The following is a 15,302-nucleotide window of genomic DNA, read 5'->3' on the forward strand; positions in this document are numbered from 1 at the left end:
GAACATCTTGATTATCTGATCCCTAATGTACGGACCCATTTAAAAAATGAGAGCATGAAAAGTTTATTTATTCTAGTAACTCAACTCAGTGATTCATTCCACACAGACTGATGTCTCTTTTTGAAGCCTTTATTTCTGTTAAAATTAGAATATCCAGGACTAAAGGGTTTTTCTATTGTCATACCACCTTTGTTTGTTTGTGGTACGGAATTCAGACTCAGGTCCCAGATTAAGAAATCTAATACAGAAATACAAAATAAATAAATAATAAAGTAATTTATGTGATTCATAGATATGTAGGGGTGTGTGCATGTGTGTAAATAGTTTTACACACACGCAGGTCTCGGTGTCCTTGTAGAGAACCTGCAGCACTCTCAGACGTTTTCTGTCAGCCAGTAGCATTGTTTCTGTCGGCTTATCTTCATGTCATCTCTTGATCCACAGAGACCCAGAGACACTTCTATTTCTCTGTAGTTCTCCATCAACCACCTTATAACAAACATCAGTTTCTCTTTCAGCATGAAACCACGAAATTACTCATTGATCACCACCACCTGGTTCTATAACTCCAAGTCAGTTTAAGCTGTGTACCTGAATGTGGTTCTGGTCTTCTCACAATATTCCACTTGGATCAGTAATAGTAGTGGAAGAAGTCAGTTCAGAGAGGCTCAATCTAATCCTCATTTATGCTTCATTCTCTTTCTCCCAACCTGTATTAAGCCGATTAAGAAGAATACAACAGTAGAGGAATTATATTTTAGCTGTAGAATATTTGATTTTGACAGGAAAAAAATATCAGCGCAGTAAAATCTTGCTCTTAAAAAAAAGGCTGAGATTACGTACTGAGAAATACAATTTTCAGACAGGAAAAAGGTGTTCCTGGGATCAAAGTATCCTTTTTATTACACAATCAGAACTTTTACAGTACACATTCTCATTGTGAATAGCACTTGATGGGCATCCCCACCCTGCTCGTGAACATTCAGCAAGGTCATCAAGTAACTCACACCAAATTCAAACCCAAAGGGAACACACCCTGTCCCTATCACTCACAGTTACTTATTTACCCATTTTGCAACATCATGTACAGTTATTCAGCCTCTGCACCACCCATCTATACTCACTTCCACGTGCTGATTTAGAGACTTTCTCATCCTCTATATATACTCCCCCCATCAGACACTCGGTCTTATGCTGGTCATCATGGAAAGATTCAAGTTTCTGGTTTTGCTCTTATGGGTGTCTGGATGCACGGCACTAAAGGCACAGCAAAGGTTAGTTATCTGCATCAGGAAAATAAATCAGCACATTTTCATAAGTAACCACATGTAATAATTATTGTAATAATAATATTTATTGCCTAATAAATGTCATATTTAAAAAGATATTTTATTATTTTGTTTTCCCAAATCTTCTAATGTATGGTCTATAATTCACTTTTTTTTAACTCATTTAGATTTTATGATATTTATATTATTTATATTTATTTATATGATGCAGTGACCTTTAGGATTTGACTTCAGCCATTTTTAGTTTTTAATTTTATTTTGCTAGATAAAATTGTTAGTGCACTGTAAAACATTTGAAGGTGGTTTGACTTGAAAATAAAAGTCCACCTTCTGCCTTGAAAATGTAATTTAAGTCAACAAGAAAATTGTTTTTGTTTTAACTCAGAAATTAAAGTTCATGAAGTTGATTTAATAACGAGATAAGATGTGTAAACGTAGATTCTTTAAGCTCATTAGTCTTAAATTGTGAGTTTTAACTTAATGTTGCAATTTCAGTAATTATTTCACAATATGTAAGAAAAAAATTGTCCTCACTTAGCTAAAGAGCACATTATTATTTTTTACTCACAATATCAACTTAAAATATCTACTTATTTTACTTTAGAATAATTTAAGTTCTTGTTTCTAGTTGCATGAACAACATTTCTGATCTGATAATGGATTTTACTAAATATCACAACAAATTCTGCTCAAAAACATTCAGTATAAACAGGACATTATAGTCAAGCTTTGCAAACTTTTAGTTGCATTAAAATACATTATTGCCTTAATCACCCACAAGAGTCAGATCAATGTAACACACTTCCATCTCACTCACGATGCAACACAGGACACAAAAACATGCTGCTAAGCAAACTGGGAAATAGTTCCCACTCCTGTCTTCTGTTTTTCAGTTTTTTAAGTGCTAGCCTAAAAACTAGCATATTCAACTCTTGGAGGTTTGACAAAATTAATAAAAAGTAAACACAACTTACTGCTGTAAGTTTATCTTTCACAAACTCACCCATTTGGGTTCAAAATCTAAAACTCACTAAATTTATTTGACTTGTAGAGTGGAAGATAGTAGACACAACTAAATGCGACTCAAATGTTTTACAGTGTGGGATTGTTTCCAGTTCAGGGACATTTGCGTCTTCGTGGCATGCTATATGATTTAAACCAGTCTTACTCAACAGGCTCTGCTGATTCCTAGAAAAACACTGAAAATCCATAATAATATTTAAGACTTTAAATTGAAATGATTCTTTATTCTTTATTCCTCTTACAGCCTGCAGAGAAACCAGAGAGAAGATGGTATGTTGCCTTTGATTTTCCTGTTATTTTAAGGTATTCAGGTTCACATAAAAAAAATCAGAGTTAAAAACATATATGTAAAAAATAACAACAATAATAATACACTGTAAAAGGTTATAAAAAAAAACTACTGTTCATTTATCAGTCATAGTGAATTCTGATCCAAGGAATGTCCAACTGACAACGAATTTTTTATATAAATGTATATAATGTGAATTTGTATTTGTGCATTAAAAATACAACATACTATTTACAATATATAAAGAAGAAAAGTAGTGCAGACAAACCGATATGAAATCCCAGTAGAAATGTTAATTCAAATGTGTACAAACTGCAAATACCAGCAAGGATGTAAACGCCTTTTGATTTTACTGGGAGCAGTGATGGTTCTGGTTCTGGAGTCCAGAAGCTGCTGGGACAAAGGATCTGTTCTTAGTGCGTTTAGGATGAATCAGTCTGTTACTTACGGAGCTCTCCAGTTGAGCAATAGCGTCACACATGGGAGACATTGTCCATCACTGATGTTATTTTAGTCAGATTCTCCCATCACGTGCACTGGGTTATCCTAGCATAAAGCTGGCCTTCCTAGTGAGTTTATGGGTTTTTATCTACAGCAGTAGATAAGCCCTGCAGTAATAAAAATGGATCCATATGTATCTGTCATGTTTCTCCACAGCTGTGCTTACTTCATGTGACTTTAATGAGGATAGTGAGCCATTCTGCAGCTTCACTCAGGACACCACAGATAACAGTGACTGGACCCGACATACAGGTTCAACGCCGACAACTGGCACCGGCCCCCCTGGAGACTACCCTGATGGAAGTAAGTATCAATACTCTTAGTTCTGTAATGTCCAACAATTGAGAGGCTTAATTTTAAATTCTTGAAGGGAAACCTCCATGAGACTATAAGTTGTCCATTTGTGCTTCTGTTTTTCAGACGGTTATTATGTCTACCATGAGTGTGACAATGTGGCCAATGGACAAAAAGCTCGTCTGCTGAGCCCCGTCATCTCCTCACCAGCATCTAAGATCTGTGTTCATTTCCGGTACTACATGTATGGATCCGACACACACAACGTGTTGAAGGTTCTGTCAAAAACATCCGCCGGTGACAACGAGCTCTGGACAAAGACAGGCCCTCAGAGTCCATCCTGGTTGGGAGATTCTATCACGGTGTCCAAAGCAAGCAGTGAGAGTGTTACTGTGAGTGTTTCCAGATTACTACAGATACTCTTTTAGTTAGGACAAACATGTAGGTGAAAAAAAGAATAGACATTCTTATCTAAAATTACTTCTACACATCTAATTTTACATGCCATTTACAAAAGGCAGAAATGACTTCATCATAACATTATGACCACAATACTAGCATGTAAAGAAGACAATGAAACATACGTCTTCATGTTATCAATGATATATTTTTTTTGTCCATGCACAGATTGTGTTTGAGGCTCAAAGAGGGCTCACTTCATCCTGTGACTCAGCTCTGGACAACATAGTCATTACTGATGGAGAATGTGCTGGTGAGTTCTGACACACAAGCTTGTATTTCTTTTATATTTATTTCCAATAATTATTGTCATCTAACCCTATTTGTGCCGAATCCTATCCCTAACCACTCCATACCCACCTGTAACTCTTAACCTAAACCTAATTAGCACATTAACCATGATCTTATTTGAAAAGGTAAATGATTATGTCCCTTGGTTTTCTCTACAGTTTGTGACTCTGAATGCAACTTTGACACTGCGGGTGATCTGTGTGGGTGGACAGTTGAAAGCGACAATCCACTAGTGTACGGTTTTCTGCAATATGCTGGGCAAACAGAGACAGAGGGCACCGGACCTGACGACGACTTCTCAAAACCTGGATGTAAGGAGACTCTGAGTCTGGTTTTCAATCATCATGTAACAAAAACTTATGTTAAATGAATAAAAAGGTGTTTTGTGTAGTTCTTACCAAAAAGACAACTTGTGTCTACAGTTAGTCATTACAAATGGAAGTCTTAAGTCTTTATGTAAAAATTGAAAACAAAATTCCAAAAAAATTCCCAATTGTTTGTATATGTGTGCAGTTGGAGAATACATGTTGCTGGATTCTTATGATGCTATCCCTGGAGAGAGTTCTCAACTCATTAGTCCTATGATACCATCCACCTCTGGATGTTTGGAACTCAGCTTTCATTACTACCTGTTTGGTACCAGCACCACCATGGAAATCAGTGTCCATGCCATCACAGGTAAAATCATAGATTCATCTAATGTTACAATGATAACTTTCCCATACTTACTTGGTTTGTTTCCTATTTATTAATTTTTTTTAGCAGGTGGAAGCCTTGGAAACCCATTATTTACTGTCACAGGTAACCAGGGTAAAGGCTGGAAACCTGCAGAGGTTCGCCTGGAGGGAACTGGGAACATTCAGGTAAATTCATGGCAGTAATTTGTTCTTTATTCTTATATGTGTATGATCAGAACCCTGAATCAGTCTGCCAGCTTTAAAAAGACTGGATAATGACTGCATGCCAAAGGTACTGCCCCAACAATTTAACATAACAATTTAACATGATACTTTACATGATGTGCAAATAAAAACAAAAGCTCTTTATGTGGAATTATGACTGGATGGGAAACCCATTTTAAAGCGTTTTGCTCAATCTGAATTAGGTTACAAAAACTGCTGCATAAGGAAGTATGTAAGATTTCTTGTTTTGATTTCTTTTCAGTTTGTAATTGTTGGCAAATATGGTGAAACACCGGAGACTGATGTTGCTGTTGATGCTGTGTGCATCAAGTCCTGCACTGGTAAGAAATTTATGGAGATAAATTAGTCTCATAAAGATTCACAAAGCATACAATGAGATTTGTATATGTACAATATGATCCACAAGTGTACAAGAAAAGCTCAGACTTGTTGCCATAGCAACTGATAACAATGCCACATATCAGGATTCAACACCAAAAACATTTCCCACACAAAGACCAGAACATTCAGCCCATTACTGTACAGTATTATGTTTTTAGGCTTGTTGTGTATTTTGCCATTATTAATGAGTGACAGCTATGGGAGATTAGCTGCCGCTGCTTTGAGCTAATATAACACTGCAGAGGTAGATTACCTCATTTAAAAAACTGCTCTACTGATGATCTGTCAGAATTGGTGTCACCTTTTTTGTCACTGAACCGAAACACGCCGAAATCAACATCACATATTACGCTTGTCAAAGCCTCTCCTCAGTATTTCATTCTCTTGATTAAAACTTTTTCCTGATCTTGTTAGTTGGTGTAATGTTGACAATGCGTCGCTGTTTGCTTTATCTATAAAAGGGTTTGGGGGTGCTGTGGTGGCACAAGGGTTGAGGATTTCAAACGCGATGTCTGTGAGGAGACTAGGAGTCGCGGGTTTGAGTCTCGGCCTAATAAACTTTTCTGCATGTCCTCCAACTCTCTCATTGCCTTCTTTCCTGTTGGTTCACTGTCAGATGGAGGCCACTAGAGACAATGAAACCTTAGAAAAAATAGATTGTTTGTTTTTTTAAAAAAAAAAAACGTCCTGATTGTACATGAACCATCTTTGCGTAATGGAAAATTGAAACAATAAAATTAATTTATAAAAAATTCCCTTTCTTAAATGTAGCTCTGCCAACTACACCGAAACCATCAACTCCTAGACCAACTACACCGAAACCATCAACTCCTAGACCAACTACACCGAAACCATCAACTCCTAGACCAACTACACCGAAACCATCAACTCCTAGACCAACTACACCAAAACCATCAACTCCTAGACCAACTACACCGAAACCATCAACTCCTAGACCAACTACACAAAAACCATCAACTCCTAGACCAACTACACCGAAACCATCAACTCCTAGACCAACTACACCAAAACCATCAACTCCTAGACCAACTACACCAAAACCACCAACTCTTAGACCCACTACACCATCACGTATGATACACATATGAATATTTTTGCAAAAATGATTTAATATATTTACATTCTCAAGACAAAAGTTTTCATCTACTGTTTTCCTCTTCCTGTGAACAGAACCATGTCCACCTAATGCAGAGTACATAGATTGTGGTCCAGCTTGTATCCCTACATGCATGGAACCTTCCACCAACTGTTCTGGCTCCTGCATCAGTGGATGCTTCTGCAAACCTGGATTTGTCTTCAAGGGACGAAAGTGTGTTCCTCTGGATAAATGTGGCTGCTTGGATGATGACAACAACTATTATGAGGTCAGATTACATTTGGATCAGAAACTGTATCTAATATAAAAAATACTAAAAATAAGAAACAAGTTATGGCTCTTCTCCTCCAGATGAGGTCCTTTGCTGATCCCTTGTTTTTCTTCTTATTTCAGCCTGGTGAGCTAGTATCAGCAGATGGATGTTCAAAGTTGTGTCGCTGTTTGGGGAACTACACTTTTGAATGTGTTGATAACTCCTGTGATCCAACTGAAGAGTGTCGAGAGGTTGATGGTGTTTCTAGCTGCTATCCTAAAGGTAATGATGCCTCAGTAAGCCTCAAATATTTTCATTTTCAACAACTGTTTAGCTCTCAATCATGTAACAGAAGTAAGTTTCATGAATTAGAACATTTAGAACAAACTGCTTATGTAACATTGCTAAGAATTGTGTGATGTGTAGCTTGTAGTTTTCCTTTCCTCTAGGTACATCAACATGCATAGCATCTGGAGATCCTCACTACACAACCTTCGACAAACGCAAATACGACTTCATGGGCAACTGCAGCTATTTGATGTCTGCACCTTGCAACACCACAAGTCTGCCGTACTTTGAGGTCCACACAGACAATGAATACCGATACAACAGGCCCACCATCTCCTATGTCAAGGCTGTACATGTATATGTGTACATGATGAAGATCTCCATTCTCAAAGGTGGAACTGTGCAGGTAGGAAAAAGTTAAGAATTAGATTTGTTGATTAGTCAGCTTTGTCATCACAGCTGCTCTGAACATCTGGACCATCTTTGGAGATTTATGAAGCTTTTGCTTCTGACATTGTTTTTTATATTTTATTTACTACATTTAAGGTTTTCATTTTGGTAATTGAAAAAATCATTTGCTGTGTTTTAGTGACAGCATTTCCTGTTTCATATCATGGTTCTTCATGTTTTTCCACACCTGCTTTTTCCATCCAGGTGAATGGGACCAATGTAAACCTTCCAGTGAGTCCATCCCCTGGTGTCTCTGTCTTCATGTCAGGAATACATTACACCGTGTCCACAAACTTTGGCTTAACTGTTCGCTATGATGGAAACCACTTCATGGACATCAAAGTGATCAAGGAGTGAGTGATGACCTCACTTCTTATTAACTTATGCTGTCTTTCCTTCTGTTCTTCTAGTGAAGCAGAGACAGTTTATGGTTCATATGTCTCAAATTCATAGACATCATAAGACATTGAGACAAAAAGCCACAAACATTTCTGAGGAATCTTTAAACTGGCTTACAGTACTACAGAAGTATTAACCAGATATTTTCTGTGAACTGCAGCTATGAGGACAAACTGTGTGGACTGTGTGGAGATTACAATGGAAACACTGAAGACGACTTCCGTACACCAGATGGATCCTTGACAAGCAATCCAAATGACTTTGGTCACAGCTGGAACACTGATCCAGAGTGAGTATTGGACAAATAAACACAGATCCTGAAAACCAACAAAACCTTGATTCTTTAAATAATATGTAAATATAATTTCAAAAGAAAATGAATGAGTTTTCAAATCTAACTTTAGGGTTTTTCAAATGAATTCATCTTTCTTTTGATTCTGTATGGTTGATTCAGTTTATTTAGTTCATTTCAATTAGCATAATGAATACTAACTGATGAACCCAACTCGTATTGACAGGTGTAATCAGAAACCTAACACCACCATTCCTGGATGTGATCAAGACAAGGAGGATCTTTATGAGAGCTCTGGATACTGTGGCATCCTGCTGGATAAAAACGGCCCCTTCGCTGCATGCCACCCCAAAGTCAACCCAAACGTATGTGGAGTCTAGTAGGAACATTTTATCTGCTAGGCAGCTTTACTGATGTTGTAAAAACCACAGATTATAACAGCTGTGTAAAACAATGTAATTTATGAGGTGACTGAATGGTTGCTGCTGCTTTCTGTGACACATTTAAGATTAGATCAGAGACACCATTAGTATTGTAACTCAGCAAATGAATTGTTTGTTTACAGAATTACTTCAGGGACTGTGTGTTTGACTTGTGTGAGCTGGATGGAGCCAGACCCATTCTGTGTGAAGCTATTGAGGCCTATGTCACTGAGTGCCAGGACCGTGGAGTTGCCATTGGAGCCTGGAGGAATGAAACTTTCTGTCGTGAGTATTGAAGCTGTGAACGACTAGATGGAGGTTAGAGTGAACTGTGGTGGTTTATAATGCTCAGCTAAAATACTAGCGAGCTAAAAATAGTTCCTACAAAATGGACTTCACCAAAGGTTCTAACAGATGATCTATACAATTAGCAATGATCAGCATTTGATAGTTTTTGATATTCAGTTAATTCTTTGTCCAGTTTGTATTAAACTGCAGTTTTGTAACATGATGGAGATGTTTTATTGCATTCTAGATCCAAATGACTTCATAAAAATAATCCATTATCTTTTTTGTTAATTTCTGGTCTTTAAGGTCATTTAACCACAATTACAGCTTCTCTGTCAGTTCTTAGGTTCAACTTTTTCATTTTGGTGGAGTTTTTAGATTCTTTCTCTAAACAGAAAGCTGACTTGTTTTCTTCTTCAAGATGTTTTGTTCAATCTGAATCTGTGAGATATACCCAGATTACATATGAACAAAGGTAGCTTCAAATCTACCTAGCTAACAGCCACTATTTATAAAAATATAACAACTGCATTTCTGCCACTATAATTGACCTTTGACTGTTTTCTCTTAGCGCTGAACTGCAGCAGTAACAGCCACTATGAGCCCTGTGCTGACCCCTGTCAGGACACCTGCTCTGGAAAACCTTCCTCCTGTGGCGGACCGTGCTCTGAGGCGTGTGTGTGTGATCCTGGTTATGTGCTAAGTGCTGGCAAGTGTGTCGCAAGTAATACTTGTGGCTGCAGTCACACAAATGGCCAGTATTACGAGGTAAATAGAGTTTGGCATGATAGGACTTACATTTGCTGACTCAGCTTAATTGAGAACATTTTTCACAAATAAATGCGTATTGATACATTGGCTTATCGATAAGTTAGCATAACTGTTTTTTTTTGTTTCTTATCCAAATGAGCAAATCGACCTTGTTAAATGGTCAGAGAACACCTACCTAGCTGGCAAAATCTTAGTCCTTGTGAGATTTACAACTATTTTTTTTTATCTGTTTCAGCCTGGAGAGGAGTTCTATTTGGAGGACTGTAAACTGAAGTGCAAGTGTAATGCTCCACTTGTTACCTGTGAGGCGTCAGAGTGTCCTCCGATGCACGAGTGCAAAGTGCAGGATGGAGAGTTGGGCTGCTATCCTAGTAAGTTTACCTTCTGTCAAAGTACAGAGAACAGTTACCACAAGAACATCTAGTCAACCGATAGCAAAACCAACAAGTATTCCAGTTGATTTGATTTCATGATCTCATTACAAATGTTTTCATCTGCTGTTTTCATGAGTTATTATTTTTATGTGAACAGAACCAACTCCTCCACCAACTAAACCACCAACTCCTCGTCCAACTACACCTCCACGTATGATACACATATGAATATTTTCATAATTTTGACATAAATAATTTAATCCATTTACAGCCTCATTCCAAAAGTTTTCATCTACTGTTTTCCTCTTCCTGTGAACAGAACCATGTCCACCTAATGCAGAGTACATAGATTGTGGTCCAGCTTGTATCCCTACATGCATGGAACCTTCCACCAACTGTTCTGGCTCCTGCATCAGTGGATGCTTCTGCAAACCTGGATTTGTCTTCAAGGGACGAAAGTGTGTTCCTCTGGATAAATGTGGCTGCTTGGATGATGACAACAACTATTATGAGGTCAGATTACATTTGGATCAGAAAATGTATCTAATATAAAAAATACTAAAAATAAGAAACAAGTTATGGCTCTTCTCCTCCAGATGAGGTCCTTTGCTGATCCCTTGTTTTTCTTCTTATTTCAGCCTGGTGAGCTAGTATCAGCAGATGGATGTTCAAAGTTGTGTCGCTGTTTGGGGAACTACACTTTTGAATGTGTTGATAACTCCTGTGATCCAACTGAAGAGTGTCGAGAGGTTGATGGTGTTTCTAGCTGCTATCCTAAAGGTAATGATGCCTCAGTAAGCCTCAAATATTTTCATTTTCAACAACTGTTTAGCTCTCAATCATGTAACAGAAGTAAGTTTCATGAATTAGAACATTTAGAACAAACTGCTTATGTAACATTGCTAAGAATTGTGTGATGTGTAGCTTGTAGTTTTCCTTTCCTCTAGGTACATCAACATGCATAGCATCTGGAGATCCTCACTACACAACCTTCGACAAACGCAAATACGACTTCATGGGCAACTGCAGCTATTTGATGTCTGCACCTTGCAACACCACAAGTCTGCCGTACTTTGAGGTCCACACAGACAATGAATACCGATACAACAGGCCCACCATCTCCTATGTCAAGGCTGTACATGTATATGTGTACATGATGAAGATCTCCATTCTCAAAGGTGGAACTGTGCAGGTAGGAAAAAGTTAAGAATTAGATTTGTTGATTAGTCAGCTTTGTCATCACAGCTGCTCTGAACATCTGGACCATCTTTGGAGATTTATGAAGCTTTTGCTTCTGACATTGTTTTTTATATTTTATTTACTACATTTAAGGTTTTCATTTTGGTAATTGAAAAAATCATTTGCTGTGTTTTAGTGACAACATTTCCTGTTTCATATCATGGTTCTTCATGTTTTTCCACACCTGCTTTTTCCATCCAGGTGAATGGGACCAATGTAAACCTTCCAGTGAGTCCATCCCCTGGTGTCTCTGTCTTCATGTCAGGAATACATTACACCGTGTCCACAAACTTTGGCTTAACTGTTCGCTATGATGGAAACCACTTCATGGACATCAAAGTGATCAAGGAGTGAGTGATGACCTCACTTCTTATTAACTTATGCTGTCTTTCCTTCTGTTCTTCTAGTGAAGCAGAGACAGTTTATGGTTCATATGTCTCAAATTCATAGACATCATAAGACATTGAGACAAAAAGCCACAAACATTTCTGAGGAATCTTTAAACTGGCTTACAGTACTACAGAAGTATTAACCAGATATTTTCTGTGAACTGCAGCTATGAGGACAAACTGTGTGGACTGTGTGGAGATTACAATGGAAACACTGAAGACGACTTCCGTACACCAGATGGATCCTTGACAAGCAATCCAAATGACTTTGGTCACAGCTGGAACACTGATCCAGAGTGAGTATTGGACAAATAAACACAGATCCTGAAAACCAACAAAACCTTGATTCTTTAAATAATATGTAAATATAATTTCAAAAGAAAGTGAATGAGTTTTTAAATCTAACTTTAGGGTTTTTCAAATGAATTCATCTTTCTTTTGATTCTGTATGGTTGATTCAGTTTATTTAGTTCATTTCAATTAGCATAATGAATACTAACTGATGAACCCAACTCGTATTGACAGGTGTAATCAGAAACCTAACACCACCATTCCTGGATGTGATCAAGACGAGGAGGATCTTTATGAGAGCTCTGGATACTGTGGCATCCTGCTGGATAAAAACGGCCCCTTCGCTGCATGCCACCCCAAAGTCAACCCAAACGTATGTGGAGTCTAGTAGGAACATTTTATCTGCTAGGCAGCTTTACTGATGTTGTAAAAACCACAGATTATAACAGCTGTGTAAAACAATGTAATTTATGAGGTGACTGAATGGTTGCTGCTGCTTTCTGTGACACATTTAAGATTAGATCAGAGACACCATTAGTATTGTAACTCAGCAAATGAATTGTTTGTTTACAGAATTACTTCAGGGACTGTGTGTTTGACTTGTGTGAGCTGGATGGAGCCAGACCCATTCTGTGTGAAGCTATTGAGGCCTATGTCACTGAGTGCCAGGACCGTGGAGTTGCCATTGGAGCCTGGAGGAATGAAACTTTCTGTCGTGAGTATTGAAGCTGTGAACGACTAGATGGAGGTTAGAGTGAACTGTGGTGGTTTATAATGCTCAGCTAAAATACTAGCGAGCTAAAAATAGTTCCTACAAAATGGACTTCACCAAAGGTTCTAACAGATGATCTATACAATTAGCAATGATCAGCATTTGATAGTTTTTGATATTCAGTTAATTCTTTGTCCAGTTTGTATTAAACTGCAGTTTTGTAACATGATGGAGATGTTTTATTGCATTCTAGATCCAAATGACTTCATAAAAATAATCCATTATCTTTTTTGTTAATTTCTGGTCTTTAAGGTCATTTAACCACAATTACAGCTTCTCTGTCAGTTCTTAGGTTCAACTTTTTCATTTTGGTGGAGTTTTTAGATTCTTTCTCTAAACAGAAAGCTGACTTGTTTTCTTCTTCAAGATGTTTTGTTCAATCTGAATCTGTGAGATATACCCAGATTACATATGAACAAAGGTAGCTTCAAATCTACCTAGCTAACAGCCACTATTTATAAAAATATAACAACTGCATTTCTGCCACTATAATTGACCTTTGACTGTTTTCTCTTAGCGCTGAACTGCAGCAGTAACAGCCACTATGAGCCCTGTGCTGACCCCTGTCAGGACACCTGCTCTGGAAAACCTTCCTCCTGTGGCGGACCGTGCTCTGAGGCGTGTGTGTGTGATCCTGGTTATGTGCTAAGTGCTGGCAAGTGTGTCGCAAGTAATACTTGTGGCTGCAGTCACACAAATGGCCAGTATTACGAGGTAAATAGAGTTTGGCATGATAGGACTTACATTTGCTGACTCAGCTTAATTGAGAACATTTTTCACAAATAAATGCGTATTGATACATTGGCTTATCGATAAGTTAGCATAACTGTTTTTTTTTGTTTCTTATCCAAATGAGCAAATCGACCTTGTTAAATGGTCAGAGAACACCTACCTAGCTGGCAAAATCTTAGTCCTTGTGAGATTTACAACTATTTTTTTTTATCTGTTTCAGCCTGGAGAGGAGTTCTATTTGGAGGACTGTAAACTGAAGTGCAAGTGTAATGCTCCACTTGTTACCTGTGAGGCGTCAGAGTGTCCTCCGATGCACGAGTGCAAAGTGCAGGATGGAGAGTTGGGCTGCTATCCTAGTAAGTTTACCTTCTGTCAAAGTACAGAGAACAGTTACCACAAGAACATCTAGTCAACCGATAGCAAAACCAACAAGTATTCCAGTTGATTTGATTTCATGATCTCATTACAAATGTTTTCATCTGCTGTTTTCATGAGTTATTATTTTTATGTGAACAGAACCAACTCCTCCACCAACTAAACCACCAACTCCTCGTCCAACTACACCTCCACGTATGATACACATATGAATATTTTCATAATTTTGACATAAATAATTTAATCCATTTACAGCCTCATTCCAAAAGTTTTCATCTACTGTTTTCCTCTTCCTGTGAACAGAACCATGTCCACCTAATGCAGAGTACATAGATTGTGGTCCAGCTTGTATCCCTACATGCATGGAACCTTCCACCAACTGTTCTGGCTCCTGCATCAGTGGATGCTTCTGCAAACCTGGATTTGTCTTCAAGGGACGAAAGTGTGTTCCTCTGGATAAATGTGGCTGCTTGGATGATGACAACAACTATTATGAGGTCAGATTACATTTGGATCAGAAAATGTATCTAATATAAAAAATACTAAAAATAAGAAACAAGTTATGGCTCTTCTCCTCCAGATGAGGTCCTTTGCTGATCCCTTGTTTTTCTTCTTATTTCAGCCTGGTGAGCTAGTATCAGCAGATGGATGTTCAAAGTTGTGTCGCTGTTTGGGGAACTACACTTTTGAATGTGTTGATAACTCCTGTGATCCAACTGAAGAGTGTCGAGAGGTTGATGGTGTTTCTAGCTGCTATCCTAAAGGTAATGATGCCTCAGTAAGCCTCAAATATTTTCATTTTCAACAACTGTTTAGCTCTCAATCATGTAACAGAAGTAAGTTTCATGAATTAGAACATTTAGAACAAACTGCTTATGTAACATTGCTAAGAATTGTGTGATGTGTAGCTTGTAGTTTTCCTTTCCTCTAGGTACATCAACATGCATAGCATCTGGAGATCCTCACTACACAACCTTCGACAAACGCAAATACGACTTCATGGGCAACTGCAGCTATTTGATGTCTGCACCTTGCAACACCACAAGTCTGCCGTACTTTGAGGTCCACACAGACAATGAATACCGATACAACAGGCCCACCATCTCCTATGTCAAGGCTGTACATGTATATGTGTACATGATGAAGATCTCCATTCTCAAAGGTGGAACTGTGCAGGTAGGAAAAAGTTAAGAATTAGATTTGTTGATTAGTCAGCTTTGTCATCACAGCTGCTCTGAACATCTGGACCATCTTTGGAGATTTATGAAGCTTTTGCTTCTGACATTGTTTTTTATATTTTATTTACTACATTTAAGGTTTTCATTTTGGTAATTGAAAAAATCATTTGCTGTGTTTTAGTGACAGCATTTCCTGTTTCATATCATGGTTCTTCATGTTTT

The 15,302-nt window shown here is 37.9% G+C and overlaps 1 protein-coding gene across 1 annotated transcript in view; it reads left to right on the forward strand.

Moving 5' to 3' along the window:
• Positions 1-1,188: 1,188 nt before the first annotated feature.
• Positions 1,189-15,302, forward strand: part of LOC102222639 (IgGFc-binding protein-like) — a 44,549-nt gene continuing 30,435 nt past the window's right edge. The window contains exons 1-33 of the mRNA XM_023346334.1: positions 1,189-1,274; positions 2,557-2,582; positions 3,259-3,405; positions 3,523-3,788; positions 4,024-4,108; positions 4,305-4,457; positions 4,660-4,824; positions 4,909-5,009; positions 5,311-5,389; positions 6,222-6,542; positions 6,642-6,835; positions 6,961-7,102; positions 7,270-7,514; positions 7,763-7,911; positions 8,118-8,246; positions 8,476-8,614; positions 8,815-8,956; positions 9,531-9,727; positions 9,966-10,101; positions 10,262-10,315; positions 10,424-10,617; positions 10,743-10,884; positions 11,052-11,296; positions 11,545-11,693; positions 11,900-12,028; positions 12,258-12,396; positions 12,597-12,738; positions 13,313-13,509; positions 13,748-13,883; positions 14,044-14,097; positions 14,206-14,399; positions 14,525-14,666; positions 14,834-15,078. Of these exons, the coding sequence (XP_023202102.1) occupies positions 1,192-1,274; positions 2,557-2,582; positions 3,259-3,405; positions 3,523-3,788; positions 4,024-4,108; positions 4,305-4,457; positions 4,660-4,824; positions 4,909-5,009; positions 5,311-5,389; positions 6,222-6,542; positions 6,642-6,835; positions 6,961-7,102; positions 7,270-7,514; positions 7,763-7,911; positions 8,118-8,246; positions 8,476-8,614; positions 8,815-8,956; positions 9,531-9,727; positions 9,966-10,101; positions 10,262-10,315; positions 10,424-10,617; positions 10,743-10,884; positions 11,052-11,296; positions 11,545-11,693; positions 11,900-12,028; positions 12,258-12,396; positions 12,597-12,738; positions 13,313-13,509; positions 13,748-13,883; positions 14,044-14,097; positions 14,206-14,399; positions 14,525-14,666; positions 14,834-15,078 (5,061 nt within the window). The 5' untranslated portion in view covers positions 1,189-1,191. The remainder of the gene's footprint in view (positions 1,275-2,556; positions 2,583-3,258; positions 3,406-3,522; positions 3,789-4,023; positions 4,109-4,304; positions 4,458-4,659; positions 4,825-4,908; positions 5,010-5,310; positions 5,390-6,221; positions 6,543-6,641; positions 6,836-6,960; positions 7,103-7,269; positions 7,515-7,762; positions 7,912-8,117; positions 8,247-8,475; positions 8,615-8,814; positions 8,957-9,530; positions 9,728-9,965; positions 10,102-10,261; positions 10,316-10,423; positions 10,618-10,742; positions 10,885-11,051; positions 11,297-11,544; positions 11,694-11,899; positions 12,029-12,257; positions 12,397-12,596; positions 12,739-13,312; positions 13,510-13,747; positions 13,884-14,043; positions 14,098-14,205; positions 14,400-14,524; positions 14,667-14,833; positions 15,079-15,302) is intronic.

Source organism: Xiphophorus maculatus, chromosome 14 (assembly GCF_002775205.1).
Source record: "Xiphophorus maculatus strain JP 163 A chromosome 14, X_maculatus-5.0-male, whole genome shotgun sequence".
Lineage (NCBI taxonomy): Eukaryota > Metazoa > Chordata > Actinopteri > Cyprinodontiformes > Poeciliidae > Xiphophorus > Xiphophorus maculatus.